Genomic DNA, 27,473 nt, shown 5'->3' on the forward strand with positions numbered 1-27,473 from the left:
AACCACAGAGAGTTTTTTCAGCCTGTTTCTGCAGAGCAACCATTTAATGTATTCATATACAATCTGTTTAGTCTGGTTCTGTAATTATAAAACAAGGGGCTGTTTTTCATGATACTAAAGTTAGCCTAGACCAACAGTCTCATGAGTTAACACTCCAGCACTCACTACATTTGCTGATATACTTTATCAATAAACGCACCCAAGAGCCACCTAATTTGACAAAGAGGCTGACATGTTGATCACCTGACCACTGATTGCTTTAATACACTTTAAAGGAACATGATCTTTGAGTACAACATTTTCATTGTGTTACAGCATGAAAATGTGTATTTTCTTGCTGAAAACCAGTGCAAGTAATTCATATATATAAATAACTCCACAGAGTCAGTAAATCCTGTAAGTTGTGGCCTGAAAAATGTAAAAAGGATATCAAAATAACTGTATTCCATGAATGGAGCATCTGAGAATGAGGCTAAATCTTGGCCCTAACACAAAAGTAGCATGCCTTTATACTCCAATGTGTGCAATAGTATTATCACAATTTGTGATACTGAGGGATAACAGTAGATTAATGATTAAAGTTCTGCACCTCATTAGACTGCTAAAAGCTTACATTCCACGGGTATGACTCCACAACTTTTCCAAGGGAGCTGTGCAATGGCTGACCCCAGCTGCCTTTCAGAATTTATGGAAAAACTATTTTCTCATTGGGGTTAATAGTTCAAATTTTACCACAATGTTATTGTCAGAACTAAACTAGCATCAATCCTTTGAAAAGGCTTATGGGCATTTCTTTTATCATTTAGTTTCTATGTTTTTTTCCCAGAACCTAACCACCACCAACAAGCCTTCACAATCACAAGGATATGCAAGGATGAGTATAGACTTACCAGGGGCTGCATCAAATCTCACTGCACCCCCTGCTGGAGAGCCCTGTGAAGAGACAGATCACACCAGGAAAAAAACAAGGACATTTTCTTAATTAAACTATCTGCATGACTGTTTCTATTGTACCAGTACCATTATCAAGAACCAGTAATATTTGGGGTGCATTAACAACACTCATGATAAAATACAGAAATATTGAAAGCAGTGTTTCACATACTGATCATCATCCTTTAGATACAGCAGCTAGCATTATGTCAAATCGGTATAACATCCAGCTAAAAAATATAATTGCATTCTATGCACACAATTGACATAAGTGTGCTGATGAAAATTGTAATGATTATGTCTATGGCTGGGTTTCACACTGATATATGAAACCAAATAAAGAACAGGAAAAAACTGGAAATAAAAACATTACATAAATGACATAAACCTAGGTCTTGTAAATGTGCAGGAATTTCCTCTTTGCTTGGATCAGTTCACTATTTTCCTATTTGTAATAAACCCGTTAATGACACTTAATGACACTCACAAAAAGAACCATGGAAGACTATGTGTAATTCTAAAGCAGCCAAAAGAAAATGCACTTCCTGATTATAGCAGATTAGTTATACTCTTAATATAAGCCACACAGTTGACAAGAACATCATTACCAATACAGTCTTCCATTTAAGGAGTGTTAATATAATAAGGTCCCACAAACAATTCAGATACCACACAATTATAATAAGTATTAACATTCAGTTCAGCTCAGAGAAGACCCTGGGCATGTACAGTACATTCTCTGATTTTGTCTATAAAAGGACATCATCCTCAAACACATTCAGTGTCTAAAGTTAACCCCTTAATGGTCCAGCTTATTGTTCAGTTATTCACCGTAAAGCCTACTGTATAAAAATGAATCAGAACACTTACAAGAGTGAGAAGTCTGTATACACTGGCACCTGACTAATTCACTTACTTTTTTGGCTGAATGTGTTTTCTTTAACACATTATAAGGCACAGCAGAGACTCGAGTATAAATGGTTCTCTAGTTTGAGGGCTCAGATGTGGGGGCTGATATGTGTGCCCACTTACGTTCAAACCTCAGCCTTGGCCAAACAGCTTTTGTTTCAACACCATGCCTAGCAAAACAGACAAGTCACCATTAACCACCTGGGAATGTGGCACCTACTTGACATGCATCAACCAAATTAAAACATACTGTTTTTCATGAAACACCTCACCCTGTCCAACATACCAGGCATCTGTGTGAGGTATGTGACTCTACTGCGATAATATTGAGATAACAAATATCTCATACATAGTATTTAAACATCCATCAGGCAGACAGCTTACCATTTCTTTAAAGCCATTTGGAAAATAGAAATGAGGGCCAATGAATGTGGTGGGGGTGGGGGGGGTCCATAGTTTTTTCTAGGTCAACACCAGCTTGAGAACAATTTGGTTAGGTATCACGGCCACTCAGGGAGAGTTCGTCATATTTGCCACATGCTCATTAAGGGAGGTTAGTCAGATTTCATTTCCCAGAAAAGCTCCTGCATTCCAAATAGGTATACGTATAAAACACGTGTCTAACAAGCATGTCAAAGATAGAAATCCAATGGTGCCATAAGATAAGTAGAGGATTTACAAATAACAAGTGATGATTCTGAGGCAATTAAATTGCAGAGTTCTGACTTTAATCTAATTTTGGTGGTTGAAAATCACATTAAAGACTGCTGCAGATTGACTGTAAACAGCAGCCCAAGCTGACGTTAGAGCATTTGGTCAGCTCACATGTATGCTAACATGACCTAAGATATCTATGATATCAAAAACACATAAAATGTGATACATGTTCATCCAGAATATTCTACAAGACAGCTGTGGCATATCATATACACCTTAGGCTGCTTTCTCTTCCACTGTACACATCTGTAGAAAAAGAAAAAGGAACAGGCTGAAATTTATTATATCACCCTGGAGTCTCTGAGTATGACATCATTGTAAAACTGCAGAATGAGTACACAAAAGAGCTGAACAAGGGGTCTGGTGTGCTCAGAGAAAGAGTCGAAGACGTGTTACGTAACAGAGTTTGACTTCTGCCTTTTCTAACAAATGGCAAAGGGGGGCAGAGATAGAATAGGGATGGTGAGGATCACAGCAATCAGCTCCAAACATGGCTGAAAAAGAGAGCTGGAGAGCAACAGCCGGCCCGCTTTAATTGAGAAGACCCCCTCAGTATGGTAAACATCTTCAACAGACACGTTGGCCCGAAGCCTGGACTGACAACACTCTCCCCTCTGCAGCTCTTCCATTCTCTCCGAGCTGCACGTTTAAACAATGTGGCGTAAAAGGAAATGTATGCGACTCGTGTCTTTTACTCAGCAGGACTGGATCCGCGGATGTCTTATTTTAGAACACTGTAATCACTGTCAGGGCACGGAATGATACCAAACAGCTTAGATGTTTCATACAGAACCTGCTGGCTTTCACTGGCGAATTTGTTTACTCCTCTAGATCCTGTAAAATCAAAGACATCCTATGATTTACAACTCATGACATTTTCACCAGTTCAAAGAGGCCTCCATTAAAGCAGTCTCTCAGCATCATTAGTCAGATGTCTGACCACTGCTGAACTTTCAGTGACCATTAAGATTACTGCTGAACGGAGGACCCAACGCAACCAACCCGCAATAATAACAGCACATGAAGTAACAGGAGCACAACTGCAGAACAGAAAGTCTGACTCTTGTACTGTAAGTCTTCAGTGCCATTTTATGTCAGAATCATATGCTTCATTGTGTGAGGATGAACTGGAAAGTGAACAGCATTATAGAAATGAGTCAAAGGTTCCTGGCATGGGTCTGATCAGCTCAGGCAGGCACTGCTGAGGACAACAAGTGCTCTCAGAGGAGAGAGGATGGCGAGCATGCGCAGCTCTGTCACATTTCTGGCCTGAGAAACAGCCTTGTGTGGTCTGTTATGTGGTCATTCCAGCAAGCCAGACTGGGCCATAAGCACACCAAGCATAGCCCACAGTAACACAGCTCTGAATTGTATTTTTTAATTCTCATTAATGAGTCATTGTGTGTCTGACTTTCCTTTTACAGCTCACCTGAGACTACACTGATGGCAATCATTAGCAACTACTAAACAGTGATGTAAAACATACTGAACTGTAAAAGATATGGCATTTATAGGTTATATAATTGCAAGGCTGCTGGTTTTACACCAAACAGAACCGGTTGAGTTTTATTTCATGTTCTTGCCGTCCCTGTTTCACCTTGAGGTCATGGATTAAAAACATAAAACTCAAAACTAAAGTAAAAAAGACATATTTTCTGTATTGTCTACAAACTGCATATTACAGAAGGTATATGCAAATACAGAAATGAGAGCAGCTCTAATTGGCCATTTTATGACCATATGAAATGTGGCTATGGTTTTTCAGTAAATATATATATAGAAAACTGAAAGAAAGAAAGAAACCACTAGCTAGGTTTCTATTAAAACGTTTCACAATTTTAAACAACAAACGTAAATGCAAATGAATCTGTGTTTCTATCAACTACACTCATAAAAGTTATTAGGAAGAATACTTACTGCTGTTTTTTATTCCTGTTTAACAAACAAAAAGAAAGCCAGAACAGCAACCTAATGGATAGATGTTCATTCATTCATTCATCCATCCATTCATTCACTCATTTAATTAATCATTCATTTATTTTCAGCAAACACTTTACCCTAGTCAGGAAAACTTTTCTATCTTTGTCTGTCTAAGTAGAAGTGTCTTCTGTGGCCATGTTTCTGATTAGACATTATGCTGAAATATGTGATTTCTACCCCATATCATCATTTATTCACATTTACCTCATTCTTTTTTACATCTGATCTATATCCTATTCTATATATCTATAAATATTCTTAGGAATGTTCAGAATCTTTACTGCTAAACCTATCCAGGTACCTGACAGAGCTTCTAAAATGAAGCATTTAAAGCATACAAGTAAAAGATACCCACTGGTTTGCAGTCTTTCTTCTCAAAAAAAGGAAAGGAAAAGAAAACGTTATCTGGCATAGTGACTATAATTCTGCAGCACAGAAACTGTGTGAATAAAGATTCAAACAGTGCGATCAGATTACTCCTGCAGTCACACAGGTTATTTAGAGACCCACTATGAATCTCACTTGATATGCTTTATCCACCACTTAAAGCCAACCATGATGCATTTTAATAAGCTGCATGATCTGGGGTCTCCACAAGTTTAGTGGATCTCAAAGTGCAGTCCAGGGATTCCCAGGGGCCCATGAAGCACCGCCAAGGGGCCTGTAATACATATTTTATTTTCTTAGAAGTGTTAGAAATCTATAAGTCAATATGAAAGTAGTTTTGTTTTTTTATTGAGTTCCTATAGTTGTTAATCTCTGCTTGACTGGTTTTATCCAAACCTCAATAACTCAAATACAAGGAGGCCTATAAACAATGTCAACTTGGACCTATTGTGTCCTGTCTGTGGAAAGTTCAGGAATAAAAAGCTCTATGGCTCGAAAAAATAGGCTGAATATTATTATACACATTTAAATATCGGGGCTAAAATTTAAATAACTGAAAAGCACTATGTTCATAAAATAAATCTGTGCCAAGAAACTAGCTATTTTTTAAAATAATGCATCAACAGGCAATGCTTTACTCTTTAAACAATCAACAGATGAATTCACTAAACAATATTTAGCAAAATAAAATGTTTTAAAAGTTTATGGATACTTTAAGAATACAAAACTTGCCGCATAGCATACTTCTTTCTCTGGGGTATAGCAACACCACCTTGTTCTTGTTCTGTTTAAAAACTGTTCTATATAATTTTATATAAGATTTATGCACTTGTATCTTCTGGGTTTTGCGCTATTTGCCCTGAAGGGGTATCCACACACAGCATGTCACAGTCTATAAATATTTTTGCACTCAGACTGATGACTGCTACACTATGGTGATAATTGTTTATACAAATGTTCAGCCTCTGTGCTAGAAATATTAGCTGTCTTGTAAGTGAGACTAATTGATCTTAGCTGGGCTCAAATTAAGTGGAAAAAGCTCTTTTAGCTTACTACATTACTCACCTCCTGACAAAATCCTTCCTGATTATAATCAGATCATACCGGTACCATTCATTTAGTCATTTAGTCATGAAGCTCACTTGCTATATCAATGCTCATATGCTCATGGGGAAACTGTCACTATTTATTTCAGGAACGCAGACTGTGACAACTGTTTCAGAGCCGTCGGTTATGCGACTGAAGCCTGATAATTTGCTCGGGGGATGCAGACTGTTCTGCCACACCTAAAAACAGCTCTCTGATAATCCAGTCATTTCAAGTGTTTCCATAATGGAGGCCTGCATAACACCATGACAGAAGATTCCAGAGTTCACCGTTGTGTAATGCTGGGCACTTTTTTAAAATGATAACGTAAATGTGCGAGATAAGTGCACACATGCTTCTGAGCCAGCAGGGCCACCATAGGGCAGTTATAAACCTGCTAAATAGAGCTCGGTCATTAATAATGTGCTGTATGGCAAGATATAGCTATATGTTCTTATAGTGATCGCACAGCATCGTATTCATGGCTAAGCTTGTACACTGTCTAAGTGATTTGCATCTTTAAGGAGAGATCTCCCCAGCTGAACCATTGTCACCCTCTTCATGCCAGCTGCTCAACAAGCTGCTTACTAGCAAGAAGTGAAAAGAGAAATCTGTCAGCGCGATGTAAATTGAACTGTAAATTGTGTGGTTATTGCCTTGTTTATCTTAATTTATTAGGACGATAAACCAGGAAAACCACACACACACACATTTTGAGGACCACTATCACACATGTTCTAGCCAATATGGGTGAAGGAAGGTCAGAGGGAAGACAGAGGGTTGCTAGGCAATCTGGGGTAACACAATCTGGACAGAGCCAGTCAGGTGTTCATGGTTGAAACATCTGGCAAAAGAGACTTTAATCATTTCCATGCTGGTGTGTGTTTATAGTGAAATATACATGCCATCAACAGACCCTTCTCAATTCTATATACTGGCAATGACAACAATAGGGCTCATTTATCAAACTGGATACTTATTTGTAAATAATTCACCAGAGGTGAAATCTGGTATTCATGAAAATCCAGTTAGTGTCAGGAAAAAAAATTGTGTGCTGAGATTTGCTCTTCAAATCATATCATTTGAATTCATGTTAGCAATCTGATATATGGATTACGCTGTCAAGTTTGAAGAGCTCGTTAAATTAATGATGATTTGAATAGAAATTTTCTGAAACTATAATTGTGTGTCATATTAATTAAGTAAAAGAACATAATCAAAAGGAAATCTATAAGCCATTTAACATGGGCATCTACTAGCCATTTAACATGGGCAAAAAAATACCACCCGGTAAATGGAAGTTATTTGTCTGTGATAGCCAGAATGTTCATATCTGTGACCTTTACTTTGTGACTAAATGTTAATCAGCTGTGCTATGCAGTGCTGTGCTTGGGAATTTACAGGTAATTGACATTTATCAACATATGCACTTGAAGAAAACTCGTACGGAATGCTGATGGGAATGTGTTACTTGGTTACTTTTACAAGACAAGATTGAAAAATGAGGCCCAATTTTGGAAATAAAATATGGAAAAATTAATGTTACTTGTGATAATGCCAGAGTTTGGCAACTGTTAAACATTTTTCAAAGCCTTAATGTATAATCATTCAGAAAGTAATAAAACTAATAATGCATCTCCATTTCTTTCATCATTTATAGTAACAACATGTTGGATTTAGGCTTAAAGTAAACACATATATTATTAAAAGCTCAAAAATATAAAATCATCTGTTATTGTGACAGATTTAATATACTACCAGTCTTGCATTGGTAAAAAGAAAATCATCATCTCTTTTGCCCAAACATATAAAAAAAAATCTGTAACACACAACAGCAGCAAAGGATAGCAAAGAAATTTTCAGCAAAGAAATTTGTTGAAGATTTGCTGAAGACAAATCATTGTGTCTGTGTTTCAGGAGACTTCTACCTGCTTGCACACAAGTAACATGACTCTACACAACAGTTATAAATAATTTACCAGCCAACAGAAATTATTCATCAGACTAGGGACGCTGAAATCCAGATAGTCTAGCACTGGAATCTCTCACCCAAATTTAGTTTAGAATTTAGCTTTTTAAGTCTTTCATGAGGTCTATGAACACATACACATACTGTATTTAAGGAATAACTTTCTCTCGATCTTGGATAAAACCTCTGGGAAAATGTAAACAAGTGATCAACAGCCTATACAAGAGCTTTCTGACTAGCATAAAGGTGATTATTGGAACAGACCATTCCATTAACACAAAACAATTCAATCAATTGAGCCTGTATATCATATACTTATCTGGTCAGCAGCACAATGGTATTAAAATTATGCAGATAAAATAATCTGTGGCTAAAGTTATAAAGTAATCTGTGACTACAGAGGAAACAGGCTCAAAAGATCTGGACAACTGAAGATTGGGAAAACATTGCATGTTTTTTTACAGTCTTCAACTGTCCAGTTGGGTGAGTTTGTGTCCACTGTAACCTCATATTCCTGTACTTGTCTGACTGAAGTGGAACATGAGGTGCTCCTCTGCTGCTGTACTCCATCCACCTTAAAGTTTGATGTGTTATGCGTTCTGAAATGCTTTTCTGCTCACCACATTTGTAAAGAGTGGCTATTTAAGTTGGGCCTGTCAATCACAAGGTAGCATGCACACACATTTATTCACACTTAAGGTAATTTAAAGTAACCCATCTGTGTTCTTTTGGGAAACTGAGAACTCAGATGAAACCCAGGGAAAACATGCCAAACTCAGTCACATCAGACATGCCAACTCCACACAGACAGTAACCTGAGCTCAGGATTGATCCAGTGAGCCTGGAGCTCTAAGGTGGCAACACTACCCACTGTGACACTGTGCCTCCCTATAAGGTCACATTTTTAATTCACCTTAAAGTCTGAACATTACACAATTTTATTAAATGAATGAATTACACATTTCTTTAAATTATACCACACTAAATGCAAAAACTGTTACATTACACTACAAAATATAAATTAAGTTTCTGTATATCATAATATCATAGACATAATTCGTGACATATTTTGCTAAAAAAAATCTCATTGTTTTCATTTTCAGCATTATGTTTGTTGTATTTTTCCAGTATGTTCTTGAGTTATTGACTTTCCAGAACAGTCATGCTACAGGTCATTTCCATAGCCATCATTTTTTGATGCCTCATTTACTGCTAAGCAGAAAAGATCCTGCATCTCTTCTTTCTCTGACTGACAGGGCCACCGCTGGGAATCTGACTTCATCTGGATTATGTGCAAAACGTGACATATTTCATTTAAAGTAATCAAACATCCTTCCTGAAATATTTCCTCAAAATGTCCTACAGCAAGGATGCAAGACACCTAAAAAAAAGCGGTTTAAAGACGTGACCTTACAAGGCATACTGGTTGAAATGCTGCTCGGTTTACATGTTTATTATGCGGAAGCAAAGCCTTCAAAGGCAATCAAGCTGAAGTGGTGCTCAACTTCAGAGCAGGCAGATTGACTTTCACCTCTGACCTCACTTTCGTTTTTTTAACCTTTTGCCTCACATCATCTTGGATAAATTGCTTTTGCTGATGATCCACAGGTTTATTACACCTACTACTTGTAGGCTGCGTGATATGAACAAACCACAACACTGCAATTACACTACTACCACTTTTGCCTGTACTGCATCTCAAAATACAGATATCTGTTGAATCCCAAGAATGAATTGATTCATCACAACCCCCACTAAATGCTTAACTAGAATAGTCCTATCAGCCGCATTGAAAAACTTAAATTTCCATCATGAAAACCCCTATTTAATGCAAATGAGAAATACCACCGACCATTCCTCCACTTATTCATGCTCTTACATGGCTTGCATTTACATGTCAGAGCATGACAGGCTATAGTGATTTATGATAAGAACACTTAATAACACTTACATCACATTAACTGATTTTCCAAACAAAATTATTAGTTCATGTTTCAAAACAACGCAGCAAACCTAATGTTTAAGCTGAAATTTCCATGAAAAAAAATACAATTTTAATTTCCCCTCTTCATGACATCCCTGATCAGAAAGTCCTTAGATTTACCAGCACACAATAAAATATTTAGTGATGGGTTAGACGGCAGTGGCTTAATGGTGCACCATGATGGCTTACAGCTCCAGGGTCCCCAGTTCCTCCAGGATCTTAAGCTCAGGTTACTCGTGTGTGTGTGTATATATATGTATATATATATATATATATATATATATATATATATATATATATATATATATATGTATATATATATATATATATATGTATATGTAAGTTTCACATGTTCTCCCAATATCTACATGGATTTCCTCCCATGACCCAGAAACATGGTAGTAGGTAGACTGGCAATGCTAAATAAACTGCTAAACCAAGATACAAATGTGTGTGTGCAAAGTGCTCCGTCATGAACTGGAATCCCATCCAGGATATATTCCTGCTTCACACTCAGTGTTTGAGGCTAGGCTCTGGATCCACTGCAACCCTGCCCAAGTGCTTAATGAAGATAAGTAAATGAATGAATAAAATGGGTCTTGCTATCTACTAGGTGCTGGGCAGTGAATCCCAGATGTACAAGAGTAATCCAGTTAACACATTACTTATTTAAAAGAGTGAGTGATGAGGCCACCTTGATTAAAGTAAGCCCGTGTGAAGGCAGCCCTGGCCGAGTTCATTCATATTTTAGCTTAGTCTTTCTAACTTTCTCACACTTCACGCTTTTCACGAGGATTCTTTAAAAATGTTAGTCCAAATGGACACAGCAACTCGAGTTGGCCTTATAAACGCATGCTGGATGCTCTCCTAATCCAATGCCGCATTATCTGCATGCCATTAGGGCAGAAAGGAAAAAAAACATTTAATATCCATAGATTTAATGTCTGGATCAACATCAAGTGTAGGTTTTTTGCACAAGTGTACACTTTTTTTTTTTTTGCTTATCCAGAATCTGCACTCGCCCACACAAGCAAAAGCTTCAGCGGGTCAGGTGAAACTAAGCTTGTAATGACCAAAAAAAAAAATCTCTAGACCCCGGCTGTTCGGTTCGTTATTAAGCTGCACGAGATGCGGTGTTTGGTCGACGACTTCAGCGCCTTTCTTATTCTGCAGAATACAAATGTCAAATTCTACTGACGCTGGCAATTCACTCCACACACACACAGGGAGGGAGGGAGGGAGGGAGAGAGAGAGAGGGAGAGAGAGACGCGCGCGCGCTCGTGCACACCCACGCACGGTCCTGATGATAGTTTCACGCTCAAGCTTGCACCACTTTTAATTCACATGTCAACACAATTAAAAACAGTCGAACATTTCGATTCCTCCTGAATCGTTGTGTTAGGTTGTTTACTACGCTGTGTGCACTAAAGTAACTCACTTTGCCAGAGCCGCAAAATTGACCGCAGCGGTCACAGCAGCTTTGAAGACTCAATCCCAAATTTATCCTCAACGCTCTATATAGTGCACGTCATTACCTACAGAAACCATTATTTCATAGCCTACTTGTAAAAGCAATAAGGAGCCATTCGGGACCCAACCGCGGAAAAGCGTTTTTCTTTTCCAGTAATGTTCAGGCGTCGCGTACATGCAGCGCGCGCTTACCTTCACTCGGAAGCAGTCCAGGTTTCCGTGGTGACGACGCAGTTTCCAGTGAGCCCTCGCGCTCAGAGGCAGCAGCTTTGGCCCGGGCTCATTAGCATAAAACTCTCTGGTCCCTCTCTCTCTGTCCCCGGCTGGGGTGGGCGGGGTGAAAGGGGCGGAGACTAGCGCAAAATCAGGCACGTGGGTCCACCCGCAGCAAACAAGCCCAACGCTGCACGAGCACTGGACGAGTTAGAGATTATAGGCTGCAATGTTATTTTAGAGAACAGCTTCTGAACCCTATTATTGGAGTAACCCTTGTCCAGTGTTATCCCTGCTCTAACACACCCACATCAATTTAGGAAGGGCTGTTAATTAGCTGATAATGATACCATGTAGGCCTGTAATCCATAGGTTAAGGCAAAATCCACAGTGCTGATTAATAACCTACAGCAGCTCCAAGCTCCCAGGTTTAATCCTAAACTCTGGTAAATGTCTGTTATGCTTAAATAGACTTTTCTGGGATGTGAAGTGTAAACGTTCATCTTTAATTCTTTATTTATTCTTGCATTAACCGTATCATGTCATATCATATCACAGGCCCAAATGTAATTAGATATATATTTTTTTTACTTGGATGCTAATTCTTTACACATAATGACTGATTGAAGTCTGGAGCCTATTGACATAACTAAATGCTGAGTTTCCTCTATTGAGATGCCTTGTCAGGCTTTTACTGCAGTCATCTTGAATTGGTGCTTGTATGTGGGTCTTTCTGTCTTCAGTTTTGTCTTCAGTAAGTGAAAATCACGCTCAACTGGGTTAAGGTCAGGTGACTGACTACTGACTCGGCCATTTAAGAACATTCAATTTATTTGCTTTAAGCAGCTCTTGGGCTGCTTTCACCCTCATTTGGGTCATTATCCATGTGTACTGTGAAGTGCCAGCCCATCGGTTTTGCAGCATCTGAGAAGAAGGTACAGTTCTATACACTTCAGAATTCATCTTGCTACTTCTATCAGCAGTCACATCATCAATAAACACCAGTGAGCCCGTTCCATTGGCAGTCATGAATTCCCATGCCATAACACTGACTTCACCATGTCTGACAGATGATGTGGTATTCTGTGGATCATGAGCTCATCCTTTCCTTCTTTATACTCTTCTCTTTATATCAGTCTGGTACAAATTAATCTTGGTTTCATTAGTTTCTTTTTTCAGAACTGGGCAGACCTTGTTTTCTCGTTATTAATTTGTCATGAAACAAGGATAGCCATGAAACCTAGCCATGAAACCTAGCCATGAAACTGCTTATCAGTCAATTGTCTGATTACTTTTGAGCCTGTGAAAACTGACTATTGCTGCATCCCATTTCACCTACTTATACTATGCACTAAAAGTTTGTCCTCTTTTTGTGAAGAAAAAGTGGATAATTTTGAGTGTGCAGCAACCCAATTACTAAGACATCACATAACAGAGGAGAACAGAGGAGTTTCTCAATTTTGGTTTACTTCTATAATTTATATTATATAATTTATTTTACCATTACTTTGGCTAATGTTTCCACATTTAAATTACACCTTTGTAAAATGTTTCTCAAATGCAGCAAAGTAAACCATTACAAAATTCCTCCTCCCCACCAGATGGAGTTCTGGGCAATATTCACTGAAACTGTGTCCTCTGTAAATGTTTCAACATTTAATACTTTGTACAGCCTTCTTTTACCAACATACCACCACTGAGTCTTCAACTATCATGCTTGATGAGATTGGAAAACAAAGAGCAAAGTATCTTAGTCAAAACCCAATCTTTCCAGATCTTCTACAGTCCTCTCTGGTGGATGTCTTCAGTTCACCCCACAGGTTTTCACTGGGGTTTTTGTCAGTCGACCAGAAAAGCCAAAAATGTGATCATTGCATCTTACTTGTGTCGATATGGACTTATGTTTTAGATTATTGTCCTGCTAGAAGATCCCACAATGACCCATTTGTAACTTCTTGGTAGAGGCAGCCAGACTGTAAACCCCCACAATAATGGTTTTCTTAAAAAGTATTAAAAATAAATCCCCTTTAGAGAAGTAGAAGCATTAATCATTCAAAGAAACTGAGTGTTACTCTAAGAGAGTTGTTTACATTTTTAATATCTTAGAAAAATAACATGACCTTCATGTATTGTTTCTGCTTCATATAGATTTCTTCACATTTTTCTTTCCGGAAAGAAAATCTTTAAGTATGAAGTTATATCTGAATGATGTTGTACAGACTAGCAGACACTAACGATAAATCAGCTTCCAGTTGTTACGATCATCAATTTCATTTTCAGTTTCTGCTTAGTTTCAAAGTCATAAAGACAGAAACATTTCTGGTTAGAAGTTAAAGCTTAATATAGGACTATTAATAAATACAAACCAAAACAAAAATAGATTTTGCGGCTTTATAAACGCGTTGATTCGACTGGATTAAAACATTGTGTACTGCTTCTAAAACAACCTGAATAAACAACCTGAAGGTCCTAGTTTTCTAAGGCTGCATATGAAAAATGATTTAATCAAAGCAGAACCAGTGATCAGTTTAACAACATGTTATGATCAATTAGACAAGTAAAGTTGTTTTAAATTGCTCTGAATTTTTGGCATAATTTGTGCTATTGAAGAACAATAACAAAAGACAAAAGTAACACCAAGGCCTTTCTGAGCAACACAAACCCAGGTCTTTCACTGCAGTAGTCTTCCAGCTGTACTTTAAAACTCACGGCCACCAGATGGTAGGCTTTAGCCTTCTTCATTGTGGAAGTCTTTGACACATTTGAGTTCGTAGAGGTGTCAACAGTAAACACGATCCATGTGAGAAGAAGTGATCACCGCGGCCTTCGTGCTATGGGTGGAGGTGGAATGGGTCTGTGAGGGGGCATGTGACGAGATGGAGTTGAGACATAACGCTCATTTAACATGCTCTCTGGGATCCTGTAAATAAAAATGGTATATTTAGGCTTATGTATTAAGCACACTTTTATCACAAGCAAGAGTTTGGCAGTAACAGAATTTGAACTTTTACCACTGAGGCACCACATTTACATATATGATTATTTTTGCAGACCCCCTCATTCACTTACATTTATCTTATTTACACACCTGAGCAGATTAGAGTTAAGGGCCTATAAAGCTATAACTAGGTGTCTGTTCACAGTAGCACATTAATGTTCACTTGCATTAGCAGTAGCATTTTACACATTCACTACCACTGCTTATATGAAAACCAGTAAGAGAATAAAACTTTAAAAGGAAATGTTATGCTTATTTTTGTATATCTGTACATTTCTGCACTACTAGCAGAAGATTCTACACTTTTGAGCAAGATCCTTATTCCTCATTTTCTCAGCTATGCAATGTGTGATTGTACTTTACCTCAGCTGTGCATGACTTGGAATAAATGCAACGTCAAATAAGTCAATAAAAATGTAAACTAAGCTGTTTTTCTTAAAAGACGTCATTCAGTCTGAAGCAAAAGTTTTTTAAAAAATGTTTACAACTCATGATTAATGGCCTAGATAGCCACTGAAACTAACATGACAGTTTTTGGTTTTATGTTTGTTTATTCCAGTTACTGTAAAAGAAATTAAAATACCTAAGAACACAAAATAAGTAATAGCAGGTAAAGGGCCAGTGGCTCTCAGGCTATGATCATTAGCTCAGACTGTCTGACTCAGAAGTCATATATGAACAACCAATCATAATAAATTTCTATTTTGGCTTGAGTTAGAAATTATTTTAATGCTAGAATATTTACGAAGCTTCTTTAAACCCCTCTGACCTTTAGTACTACTCAACGCAACTTTGCATAATGTTTTGCATTCGTTACATTTCAACCTTTACGCATGTATACATTTTTTTTTTTTTAGATGTCTGCATTATAAGACATATCAAAGATATTCCACTGGGTGCTTTGAAATAAAGATGAGGAGGCAGCTTCTCGTTTCATGCATTTTAAATATAGAACTGACTTCCTGTATGTTATCATCAGATTCCCACTCATACTGCTATTAGCAGTTTCAGCGCTCACTGTAATTCCTGTCATTTCATTTCTACTTTTTTACAGTTTCATTTTGTTACCTAATAGTTAACATGACACGCACCTGTGTTTTTAACTATTTCAGATGCATTTAAAGTATGCAAAGTTAAAACTGTCCATTTATCTCATTACTATTACATCACCTAATTAAGTTTTATCAACAGTATGTCTACAGTAAGCTCAGTTTAAACCACAACATCCTGTTCCTTTTACAAAACTTACAAAAACACCACACTGACACAGCTTAGTGGAAGTTTAGAATATAATAAAGTAGAATATAGATAATGACACATTACTTATTACCTATTAGTTTACTGTTGATAGAGCTGTAGGAAAGAAATTCAGTGTACAGTTGCGACGTGTAATAACTCGGGTTTGTGGTTGGAAGAGCATCTGAATCTAATTATGGTTTGCCACACAGGGGAAAGTTTAAACCTTTTCTTAAGCAGAGCTTCCTGTCACATCTGTCAAGCACATAGCACTCACAGACTTTACACTTACGCCAAACTAGCTCATTAGATTTACCATTTAAAATAACGTTCTTATTTCATAATATTCATTCACCAACTTTGATCAACTTGGCTCTGTCTCTGTCTTCGTTTTAAAGAGGTCTGTGTTGACTAACTTGTTTGTACTTTGCTATTTTTTTTGTGCCATTTCCTGACTGCATTTTGCTCACCAGGTGGCATATGAAGTAAAAAGTCACACACATGTATTTGCGGTGTGTTTATCACTTGCTATGAGAAAACGTTAGTTTTGTGAAATTTCCCCTCACTGTTTTTTGAGTCAGCTCATGCTTAATCTGTCATTAGGTAGGAATTTTAAGAAAATAATATTTTTAAAAATGACTCAATTCTGAAATGTTCTGAATCAATTCTGAAAATGTACTGAAACGACAGATATGTAAAAGTACACACCGAGGTGGGATTCTAGGAGGAGGGAGTATGGGCGGAGCTTCAGCTGCTGAGCGGGGCGGGCGAGGTGGAGGAGGAACATCCTGAGGATCCTTCATCCAGGAAGAGAAACATATGGGATTTTACATTTATACCTGGTTACACAGTGCAAATTTTCTTCAAAGATCGCCAGCATGAGAGAGGGTCATCTTAAAAATTCTGGGTTTTCATTATTATACAAGCCTCCAAAATAAAATAAAAGATATTTATACATTTCATCTTAGACACTTTAGGAAACATTATTCTGAGAGAATATGGTAAAGAGACTATGTTCACCTCTGTCTCGCCTTCAGGGCCACTGCTGTTGCTGACGGTGCTTAGCGTGCTCAGCCTGTTGCTGCCACTGCCTGTTTACATCACAGATACCCATAAACATGTGAAATGCAAACACCATTACTATTCTGTTACAAGAGCTGTTTCAGAGAGTTGATCTTCGTTTGTTCTTGGTCTTATATGGCTCAAAAAAATAATGCTGTCTAAAACATAATAAGCTGGGGAAAATATATGCTTGAAAATATTAATATCTTATGAATGAGACGCTATTTGTCTTATCCATGAGTGGAAAGAAGTCACCGTAGCTGTCATTTATAGAGGTCATGCCAACAAAGATGAACATAGCACAACATTTCAGAAGACGCAACTGTACCCTTTTATCGGCATGAAGTGGTGGTACTGTTAGAAAGATTGGATTACAAAAATAGAGAGAAAAAAAACAAATATAAATAAGAAATGATTCAACATGTGACACGGCGTTACTCACTAGATGTGCTGGATGTACTTCCTGTATGCCAGGTTCCTCTCTGTGGTGGTCTGTTTACAGACGGGTGTTGGGTGATGGAGCGAGGAGATGGTTCATATACTGAACATTCAACATTCATTTGAGAGCCCCAGCGCAGGTTCCTCTGCATTGGAGCAGTTATATCCAGATCTGATTAAAAACAGGAAATAAACACAAAGTGACACAAAAGATAAAGACAGCTGAATATTGTGTAAAATAGCTTAAACACTAGGTGACACAGAAGATGAAGAATATTGTGTAATAACGGTTCAACAGTTCATTATGTTAAAAAGAGAAAACACGTGATTCTGGATAATAGCATCTGCATAGTGATGAAATGTTAAAAGACACTGATGTAATATGTTACTTTAATTAAGCTGGCAGACTTTTCTATCCAAATCAGTTAATAGGTCAAGGCAAAATACCATTTTAGTTCTTTTAGTTCTTACAAAAATGAACAGTGATGCATGTGGGCATGAAGTGGGCATAGAGAAGACTCCTAGTAAAGTGGGGATAAAGAAGGGTCTTAATAAAGAAGGGTCCTAGTAAAGCAGGCATAAAGAAGGGTCTTAATAAAGAAGGGTCCTAGTAAAGCAGGCATAAAGAAGGGTCTTAATAAAAATAATTAAAAAAAATAAAAGGTGACATAGATGAAGCAAATAGAAAGGGTCCTAGTGAATCCGATATGAAAAAGGCACCTAGTCATATTAGACTCATAATAAAGTGTATTCATAACATGGCTATTGTTTGTTTCTGTTCGCAGTTGAATAATCATTCAAAATTTATTAACAAAAAAGTGCTGTGTCAGTGTGGTGTTTTTGTAACAAAGACATGTAGTGGATGCCTAGTAAAGTATATACAAAAAAAAGGTTGCTAAGGAAGCTGGCAATTCAAGCCTTCTGCAAATAAAAAACAACCAACTTCACATCCAACCTCTTCTAACCTCGTTGTATTTGTTCACCAGTCGTGCTTTATATTATTTTGGAATTAAAATTGGTGTAAAATGAAGGTTATACCTATGTCTTTTCCACCTTTTCCTTTTTTACGTCGGACGATGCTGTCTCGTAATTTTTGTAAGTTTTCCTAGACATGGACACACACACACAGACACACACAAATGAATTGTCTGATTTAAAATGAGTAGTGTAGCTTATAGTGTCTGTATTGCACAAGGCTCATATTCTCTCAGTACCTGCTGATAGCGGACTGACTGGGATCGTTTTTCCTGGTCAAACTGCCAGGCTTTAAACTCCTGCACTGCCTCCTCCACAGTGATCGCTCCCACCTTTACCCTTTCCTGCAGGGAGATGAGCTGCCTCTGACCTGGGGTCTTCATGCCAGCATAGGGATCATGGGTACTGCTGAGCATTCGCTCTGGCACTGGCCTCACTGGTGTAAATGGGAAGACATGGAAAATTACACTTCATAATTTAGACTATATTTTACTGAAGTTTACTTTATGACTGTCTTGTAAAAACTAAAAGCTTGGTTTCAATAGTGACATACAATTTTTAAACTCATACCTTGACGATACTCGTCCTCTTTGCTTTCTGAGTACAGTGAGTTCTTGGAGCAAAAAACTGCAAAAACATTAACATTTAAAGCCCACAAAAACTTTTAATGTGTTCACATGTTATCTGACTTAAAAAGACAGAGCACAGATCAAGTGCAATCTCCAGAATCAAACAGTTTCATATTTTGATGGAAAGAGTTGTTTACACCAAAGAAAAAAGAGCACCTATTTTGTGGGTTTTTCATGTTTGCTCGCTACCTGTTGAAATATAGGTTTTGCATTCCTCGGGCTCTGAGGAGGTGTTTGTTCGAGGTATCGGGGCTGGTGGACGATTCATTATGGCAGATTCTTCGTCATCTATGGTGTCGTAAATTTCATCTGGATAGCAGAGCTTATATGGGTCTTCTTCATCTTCCTCATCATAGTTTTCCACATTGAATTCTATGTTTTCATCTTCTGTCTCATCCAACCTTCTACCAGAGTATGTATCATTTACGAGCGCTTCTGTCTCACAATCCTTCGATCTGTTGGCTGAATTAAAACAGTGAGTGTTAATAATTTGATAATAATCTTAGATAATGCATAATGTAAGTGGCTATAGAGTTACATTGATTCTGCACATTAAAGCTTAAATAAGCATTTCAGTTTACACTATATAAATGCAACCATATAACCATTTTACACAGAAAAAATATCAAAATATTCCAATGTATATTCAGATCATCAATCATCTTCCATATATAGCAATTCCATTGTATTCAAACAAAAAAATCGTAACTTTCAGTTCAAACATTATAAACAGAAAGTGCAAAAAACTAAACGATACAAATTCTCTTTTTGTAATGAAACATTTTAGATCTCTTGAAACCAGGGTTTGTTTTCTTAGTTAGTAGGTTATGTTCATGTGTTTGTTCTTTCACCTTCGAAAAACTTTCTCAACACAGCGTCTTCTGATTGCGACTCATTAAAAGAACTGTCCAAACTCCCCAGGTCCTCATCTGTAGAGAAAAGACAATGCATACATAATGCATTTTATTCATTTATGTTCAGTCACAGAGGCCTTCTCTGAAATTATGCATTCAAATATTATTGTAATAATCTGGCAAACGATTCTTTCCGATGTTTTTGAGAATATCAGTGTATTTTACTGATTCTTATGACAGCTAATGCCACACAGCTGTTATTAACTCACACAGCTGCATGTCAGGATTGAGTTGCATCATGGACTCGTATATGTCTTCTTGAAGAGAAAACTTGGCAACGAAATCTTGAGATGCATTTGCCATTGGTTCATAAATGTCCTCATCTACTGGACTTGTCATGGATTCCTCTATGTGAGTCTTGACCAAGTCTACGGTCTCCTGGGTGGTTTCAGAATACAGAAAAGTTTTGATAACAACGGCATTAGGGCATAATGAATTAAATAATATGAATGCAGATTATTAATAATTCTGCTTGGTAATCATGTAAATGTGTCACAATAATTGCCTCAGAACATTATAAGCCATAAAGACAACCATTTCATGAGTCACTCCTCATGTTAGGCTGTTAATGTGAAGCAAATATGTAAAGACCACTTACGAAAAAGTCATCCATGAACTGTCTCAAATCAGGAAAACCACTTCTCTCGGCCAGTGTATTTGGGTAATCCCCATTCTTGTTTGCCATGCTGTAGGCCTGAAGGGCCCCAGGACATTGCAGCAATGTGCTTGTCAGCTTTTTTAATCCGTACTTTGCCGAGAAATGAAGTAATGTCGGGAGTTCCACATCCTGATGATCTAATTCAAACAGAGCAGGCTTCAGTAATAATTCAGTTTTTCTGTAAATATCTGAAACTTATTCTCACAGTCTCTTACTGTAATTCAAAATACTAGACCATGAACTGTACCATTCATTTCACATATTGTACACGGGAAAGTCATCTAATTTAAATGCAAATAAAACCCAAAAATGGGGCTCACTTGAAACCATCTCTTCAATCTGATTATTTCCAAATACTTTTAGTCCATTTGGAGGCATCTGCTTTTTGAGAGAATCTGTAAACAACTTATCCAATGCCTCAGATGCATTTGATGTAATACTGAATGCCTGAAAAACATGTGTCATTAGTTTCCTTAGCAATGAAACACCAATAATGGTGTAAATTTATAAATGATTGCACCATATGATTGATTAAAAAATCGGAAAAAAAAAAAAATTAATAGTTTAAATCAAGGTTCACGGTTTATTTCCATCAGTAAAGACAACACAATTGAGGATTTATGTATTAGACACAAAATTGTATTGTTTGAAACATATGTGCTGTATATATATATATATATATATATATATATATATATATATATATATATATATATATGTCTTTTTTTACCAATAAACAGTGTTGCAAACAAATAAGACATGTTTATCGAAGCTAATAAGTCAAGTCATTACCTCGACGAACTGTAATAAACAGAAAGAATTACCTGACACATAAAATGCACAGGGTCCATCACTTTCTCCAGATAATTGCTAATTTCCTCCATTTCTGTGTAGTATGTCACGTTTGTTGAGCACACAATCGTCTCATTAATATAAAGATGCAGAGTAACTTCCCCACTTGGCATATCTGCAAGCAATTCAGTAGTACTAGAATATAATATATGCGTTATGTAATATATACATAAGAGCACTACAGATACACAAGATATAATAATATCTCATTTCTAATTTCTGACACAAATATTATATGGAAAACTCGCTTTATTCGCTTTAGCTTATTGCTACTAAATCAAAACCTTTTACTTTTTGTTTAAGCAAAAAGAAGTGTTGGCCAAAAATAACATGCAAATTATATTAAAAGTAAAAGGTTTCAGAGGAACTAAAAACAAGAAGTTCTTCACTCAGATCTGAAACCCACCAGGTGACTGAAGTGTAACAATATATTCGTTTACTGCAGTTCCTGGCACACATTTTGTTGAACATTCAGAATGAAACTCCACTTCAATGCTGTCCAGACTATCCAACTTGTTTGCTGTAATTATATAAATATCCACTGGGGTCTAGAAATGTAGAGAGAACATGATTATGTCAGTATTACATGATGCCAGCAAATGTGATTTTTTCAAACATTTTTTCAAATAAGCACACAAATATACAGGCTCAAAAAAGTGCTCATGCTTTCTGTGGAACTGGTATAGTGGCGAAGGAAGTGTGAACTCAATGTGACAGCTATGTAGCACATACCGCCCTGAGAACCAGTAATCAAACATGACTATAATGTATTGCCTTCACACTGTTAAGCTTAGCAACTCGTGAGTGGCTTCAAAAACAGTGAATACTTACCCCACAGAGGATTCTGTTAGGTTGGACAGAAAGGCATGCTTTCTGTTCTTCTGATGCAGATACACTCCTAGTTTGAGTCAAGTTTTCATCTGAAACATCCACCTCATTCTCTGGTGTGTGGAACTGGTCTGAAGGGAGCTGATGAGGTTCTTCTGAATCAGGCTGGTCCATACTTTGTTGTGGTGATGGGAAATTATTTTCAGTAGCCTCTTTGTCCTCAAGGTTAATCATGTTTTCTTTGAAGAAACAGTTTCTCAAGTTATAAATTTGTTCTTGAAACCTAATAACCTTAACTGTATTATTTTCGATTTCAATTTAATTTTTTGGGGGGGAAATAAAGTGCTGTCAAAATGTCCTTCTGGACATGTAACTTGAGGACTTGTACTTCCCACTTAGAAAAAAAAGGATTCCTCAAAAGTTGCTGACGATGATCAGACAGTTAACGGTACTAAGATAACACTTGGAAGACTATACTATCTTTTATTTTCCAAAAGAACATAACAAAAAAAACTCTCAAAAATGCTAGATTTTCTTTTAAATAAAGAAATACATACCTTCCTCAACAACTTTATAGACTGTGGAAACATAAAGTGCTGGCTCATCATCTGAATCGAGCTTTCTCCAAATATTCCAGTGTTCAAAATAATCACCTAAACCATCGTCTTCAGAGATGCCGCACAAAAACGCGACGATTTTACTGGGTGGATAAAGAAACTTCTTCAGGGTGTTCCGCATCTCTGGTTGACTTTGAATATCTAAAAATGTCACTGAGAGCAAGAGCAAGATGCACTGGCTGGTGTTGAAAATGTAATAGTCTTCATCTTGCACTGAATTTTCTTCATCCACAAGGTAGAAGGAAATAGAATCCTGGGGGAAATGAGGTGATGATTCTAGGATGAGCTTTAGGTATGAAGCCCAGTCCTGGGCCTCACTAGTGTAAACTATTAACACTGAGCACATGGTGAAGCATCCAGGTTCTGCTGCAAAAGAAGAGTACAGGTATCTGTGCCAACTTGTAAAAATGTCTCATGTCCTATGTCATCAGGCATTTGGCCTGATAACAGCTACAGATGCCACATCCCTAAAAAATAGAATACAATACGACTCATTCTGTACTATCAACCCAGAAGCTAGAATGTTGAAATGAAACTAAATGTGGCTAAAAAAATTTTTAAAAAACTGGACCTTTATCTAAAGCATGAACCGTGTCATTGTTCTTGTGTAACCTTGATACGTCCTATCACCAGAGTTCAGGGAACTAAGCGGACTGCATGTGCACCTAACTGTACACTATTTACTCTGTGTATCTGCAGATCGTCCCATAAGTTTTCACACGTAGGGGAAATGAACACTTTTTAACAAAAGGTTTTCAAAAATATTTCATGCTTAGTCTGGAAGTGTTGAGGGCCAGCTGAGAAGTGGACGTCCACAAACACCCACTCGTGAATGTACCACCGAAGTAGTCCTACGTATGAAAACATTCGTGACACCCTGTACTGTTTCTAATCTTCTTTTTGTGTTTGCATCTCTCGTAGTTGTTTAATGAAAAAAAAAAACTTTCCATAAAAAATACTATCAACAAATGTAAGAAGAAGTTTAAAAAAAGAGCTGTGGGTGTGTATTGCAACAATGCAATCCAAAAATAGACTTTTCTACCAAAAAAGCTAGAATGGTTTCAACATAACTTTCTTAAAACTGGTTTTCAACAACGGAAGTATAAGACAGCTACCAGGACTGTAAAAGGTATGTTAAGAAAACTGCTGGGGTGGGTTACGGGGGTCTGAATAGTACAACTAATGAGATCCTGACGTTGTTCAGACAGTAAAAGATCAGACAATGAAAGAAATGATAAAAGCCTAGTGCTTGCATACAGATTATTAGAGGATATTTATCACATTTAAACTGATATTTATTTTTGTTATTATTAATATCATAATGTACACTATTTGACCACTGTTGTTAATTGTCATAATGAGGGAACATTTGTCAAAACGAACACAATAATGTATTGTGGGTGTAAAATAAACATGTCTTTGACTTCTTCATTTTGTTCTTTGACTTCTTCAATGGGATGCAAAACTTTGCATTTGACTGTAAACAAAGTAGTTCATTGTTAAAGTTTTTTAATGCAGGTTTCTTACCGTAGGTCTCAGTGAGCTGTATCCAAGTCTTAGAAAATCATCCAGTTCTACAATGAAACCCTTTTAGCCTTTATCCAGCTTTTCAAGCAAATGCAGTTTTCTCTTTACTTTTCTGTGGTACAAACTCTGAGAGTTGGCAGCTCTTGAGTTACACATATTAAAAGAAACTCTCCATTTCCTGTAGTCTGTGTCAACGTCACTTCCTAAAACACTGTTTAACAAACTGCCTAAAATGTCTATCTGACAAAGACGATGATTTGTGTTAACCTACAGGAGGAGAACTGTAACAGTTACTTCCCATAAGCAAACATACAACTTATGAAATGCAACTACAGGCCAATGGTAAGAAAAAAAGTTAATAATAATAATAATAATAATAATAATAATAATAATAATAATAATAATAATAATAATAATAATAATAATAATAATAAAAATAAAAATAAAAATAAAAATAAAAAATTACAAATTTACATGTGTAAAGAAAGGTTTGGATTTCTAAATTAAATAGGCACTGAAATGTGATCTGAACTTCCTGTACAACATAAATCATAAAACCATAAACACATACCAAAAACACATTTTATGGTCATAGCAGATGACCTTTTTTATGGGAAATAACCTAAGCTACACAAGCATGTCTTAAGCTGTACTGCATTTATTTTGTCCCATTCCTTCACAGAAAACTCTTTCACTTGGTTAATATTTCAGGGACGTAATGATTGTTATCTTGCAACTCAGCATTCCGTCCATTTGAGGTTTTTAAACACAAAAATCTCTACAGTGTTAATGATTTGCTCCTGTGTTTTGGGGCATTGCTATGTTACATGAGCCAGCCTCATTTAGGTCTAGATTTAACACACATTGTGACTTTTTCCAGCAAGCAGTTCTGCACCACTACACTCCCTCCACCATGATGTACAGTTAGAATAAAGATTTTTTATTAGGATCCAATATTTGTTCATTACTTTTGGGATCCAGTGTGTGTATGTATGTATGCTGCGGATGTGCAGTCCATTAAATATTTTTACTAGTGTCAGAAACATTTAGTTAGTCTTCAGCTAAATTGAGGAAGTAAGCAAATTCAATCTTGAACATTTTAATGTCTTCTCTATGATTAGTTTTCCTGCATGCATTTTTGTTGCATTGTTAAACCCTTTCATGTTTCTCCTTAAAGAAAAAAAGGGGAAAAATGGATGATTTTAAATAAGAAAGTGGTCAGATGAGAAGGGTGCAAGGATTGAAAAATAATAATTAAAAAAAACATGCACGGTTATGCTTGGTTGAACGATACAGTTCCATATTTCAATTTCGGTGTATTAAAGCCTATTCCTCTACTCTCACATCAGTGGCATGACATACCGTTCACTTTCGGTTAGCTTTGGCACCCAAAATGTGCTCAGTACCAGGGTCTAGGATATCCTTTATCTATACGACTAAACTATACTCATTATCACACTTGTGGAAGCAAAATGATCTAAAGTCATTAATTAAGAGTCAGCTGGGTCTCTCACAAACTATTCGATGCCATTGACATACAAAAATGTGTGGACTCTGGCCACATAAGTGCCCCCAATGGTCTTCCCCAAACTGTTGCATTACAATTTTTCTTACTGGAACTAAGGGGGCAAAACCAATGCATCTGTGTACATGTTGGAAATTTGGAGGAACTTGGAAGTGGCCTGGAGTCTTGACCTCAACCCTACTGAACTCCTTTGGGATGAGCAAATTCTCATCCAACATCAGTGCCTGACTTCTTTTTCATGAAAGGGCACAAATCTCTCGCAGCCACCCTCTTAATTCTAGTGAAAAGCCTACTCAGGCGATGGGAGAACATTTTGTAATTGTCCTGAGATTCCTCTTTATGGTGATGTGAAACCAGAGTCGTAAGACACGGCTGACCAGGTGACTGCAAAGAAACTAGTATCTGTGACGGTCAGTTGTGAAAGGCCATATTTTATCTTCTGGTTTCACTTTTAAATATCAATCAGTTAACTTTTTATTTCATACGTCCACGTTCTTCTGCTCTTTGCGGCCAACAACATAACAAAATTCAGATTTTTTTCACATCATTAATAGAGAATTCCATAACTGACACACTGATATTGACAAACTCCATGATCAAAAACATAACCTGATTTGTCACCCATGTAACAGGATAGGTTTTGGGCTGAGAAAATGTCGAACTCAAATATTTAGATAACGTCAACCTGTATTTATAGAAATGTTTACTTATCTATGCACTCCTGGTACTTTATCTGACCTAGATCGAAAAGTGTACCATGAATGAGTGTTTTTTTTCTTCCACAGTCTACAGCGTTTTTAATGAGAAGCAAATGATGAATATAAAATGAATATAGTGTAAATCCTGAGGTAAAACTTCCTTCCCTGACTTCTTTAAACATCGCTGACTTGTAATGTCACTGATCTGTAGATGTCCAGACGCTGCATCTAAAGTAGTTCTCACGGTTGTCAAAGTCTAAAGATAAAAACTAAAAGCACAGACTAAAAAAAACATCTTTCAAAGTAATGCTGTTTATTCTTAACTTGAAGACACTCTCTATAAATCGCTTTCTGTTATATATATCCCTGACACTGTGTGTGTGAAAGTTGATGATATGTGGTGACGTGTGTGCCTGAGGATGTTGGTGTCAAGATAGACGGCTAATGTTAGCTTGATAGCTAGCGATTTATGACCGATTTTCTAAGTGATAATGCTTTTTTCAGCTAATGTTGTCTGCACGTCCTTGTGGAAGGTGGGGGGCTAGTAAGTTAAATTACATAGTACAAATTACAGGAGTAACCCTAGTAAAGATGAAGTGCAACAAGGAGTTTGTTTATGATGACAGTGTAACTAACTAGGCCACAACGTTTTCTTCCTCTGTTCAAGGGTTGTTCTACACTAACTTTTACTAGCTAAATAGCGAAAAGACCAAGCAATTGCACAAATACAGTCTCTTTAGGTATTTTTATTTTGTTCTCAGTGTATTCTAATATAACTAATCGTGTGGTGTGTCCTAAATCACATGCACTTATGCACTATTCTACGCCATTTTGTAGTACAAATTGTATGAGTAGTGCGTTCACAGTG

At 37.0% G+C, this 27,473-nt stretch overlaps 2 protein-coding genes across 8 annotated transcripts in view; both read right to left on the bottom strand.

Annotated features, from left to right (window-relative positions):
• The window catches only part of LOC131347259 (sorbin and SH3 domain-containing protein 1), a 48,771-nt gene extending 37,031 nt beyond the window's left edge, over positions 1–11,740 (bottom strand). For 3 of the 6 annotated variants that reach the window (XM_058381255.1, XM_058381257.1, XM_058381256.1), the window contains exons 1-2: positions 11,628–11,739; positions 891–933 (exon numbers count right to left, since the gene is read on the bottom strand). The gene's annotated coding sequence lies outside the window, so the exon portion shown is untranslated. Of the gene's footprint in view, positions 1–890; positions 934–11,627 lie in introns of all 6 variants that reach the window. The other 3 variants (XM_058381251.1, XM_058381245.1, XM_058381260.1) reach the window with 2 other exon arrangements.
• Positions 11,741–13,728: 1,988 nt separating this feature from the next.
• Positions 13,729–24,567, bottom strand: pik3ap1 (phosphoinositide-3-kinase adaptor protein 1). Of its 2 annotated transcripts, none has more exons than XM_058386825.1 (17): positions 24,383–24,567; positions 22,796–23,218; positions 22,242–22,477; positions 21,817–21,958; positions 21,383–21,525; positions 20,879–21,005; positions 20,499–20,695; positions 20,110–20,278; positions 19,838–19,915; positions 19,176–19,448; positions 18,928–18,984; positions 18,597–18,793; positions 18,421–18,487; positions 17,387–17,554; positions 16,903–16,973; positions 16,591–16,679; positions 13,729–14,568 (listed from the first exon to the last, which is right to left on the bottom strand). In XM_058386825.1, the coding sequence occupies exons 2-17, from the start codon at positions 23,199–23,201 to the stop codon at positions 14,463–14,465; spliced, it is 2,526 nt and encodes an 841-aa protein (XP_058242808.1). In that variant the 5' UTR covers positions 23,202–23,218; positions 24,383–24,567; the 3' UTR covers positions 13,729–14,462. The 2 variants fall into 2 exon arrangements, with proteins under 2 accessions (XP_058242808.1, XP_058242807.1); XM_058386824.1 differs by having other exon boundaries at positions 22,796–23,221.
• Between the last annotated feature and the right edge of the window lie 2,906 nt (positions 24,568–27,473).

The sequence above is a fragment of the Hemibagrus wyckioides genome, linkage group LG03, assembly GCF_019097595.1.
Source record: "Hemibagrus wyckioides isolate EC202008001 linkage group LG03, SWU_Hwy_1.0, whole genome shotgun sequence".
In the NCBI taxonomy this organism is placed as follows: domain Eukaryota; kingdom Metazoa; phylum Chordata; class Actinopteri; order Siluriformes; family Bagridae; genus Hemibagrus; species Hemibagrus wyckioides.

What these genes read in the sequence shown, in the direction of transcription:
- pik3ap1 (XM_058386825.1), bottom strand. Translation starts at nt 23,201, where the DNA reads ATGTGCTCAGTGTTAATAGTTTACACTAGTGAGGCCCAGGACTGGGCT. An exon ending in CTATAAAGTTGTTGAGGAAG is followed by an intron (nt 22,478 to 22,795) that starts GTATGTATTTCT and finishes GTTTCTTCAAAG; the next exon opens with AAAACATGATTAACCTTGAG. An exon ending in CAATCCTGACATGCAGCTGT is followed by an intron (nt 19,916 to 20,109) that starts GTGAGTTAATAA and finishes TTTTCTCTACAG; the next exon opens with ATGAGGACCTGGGGAGTTTG.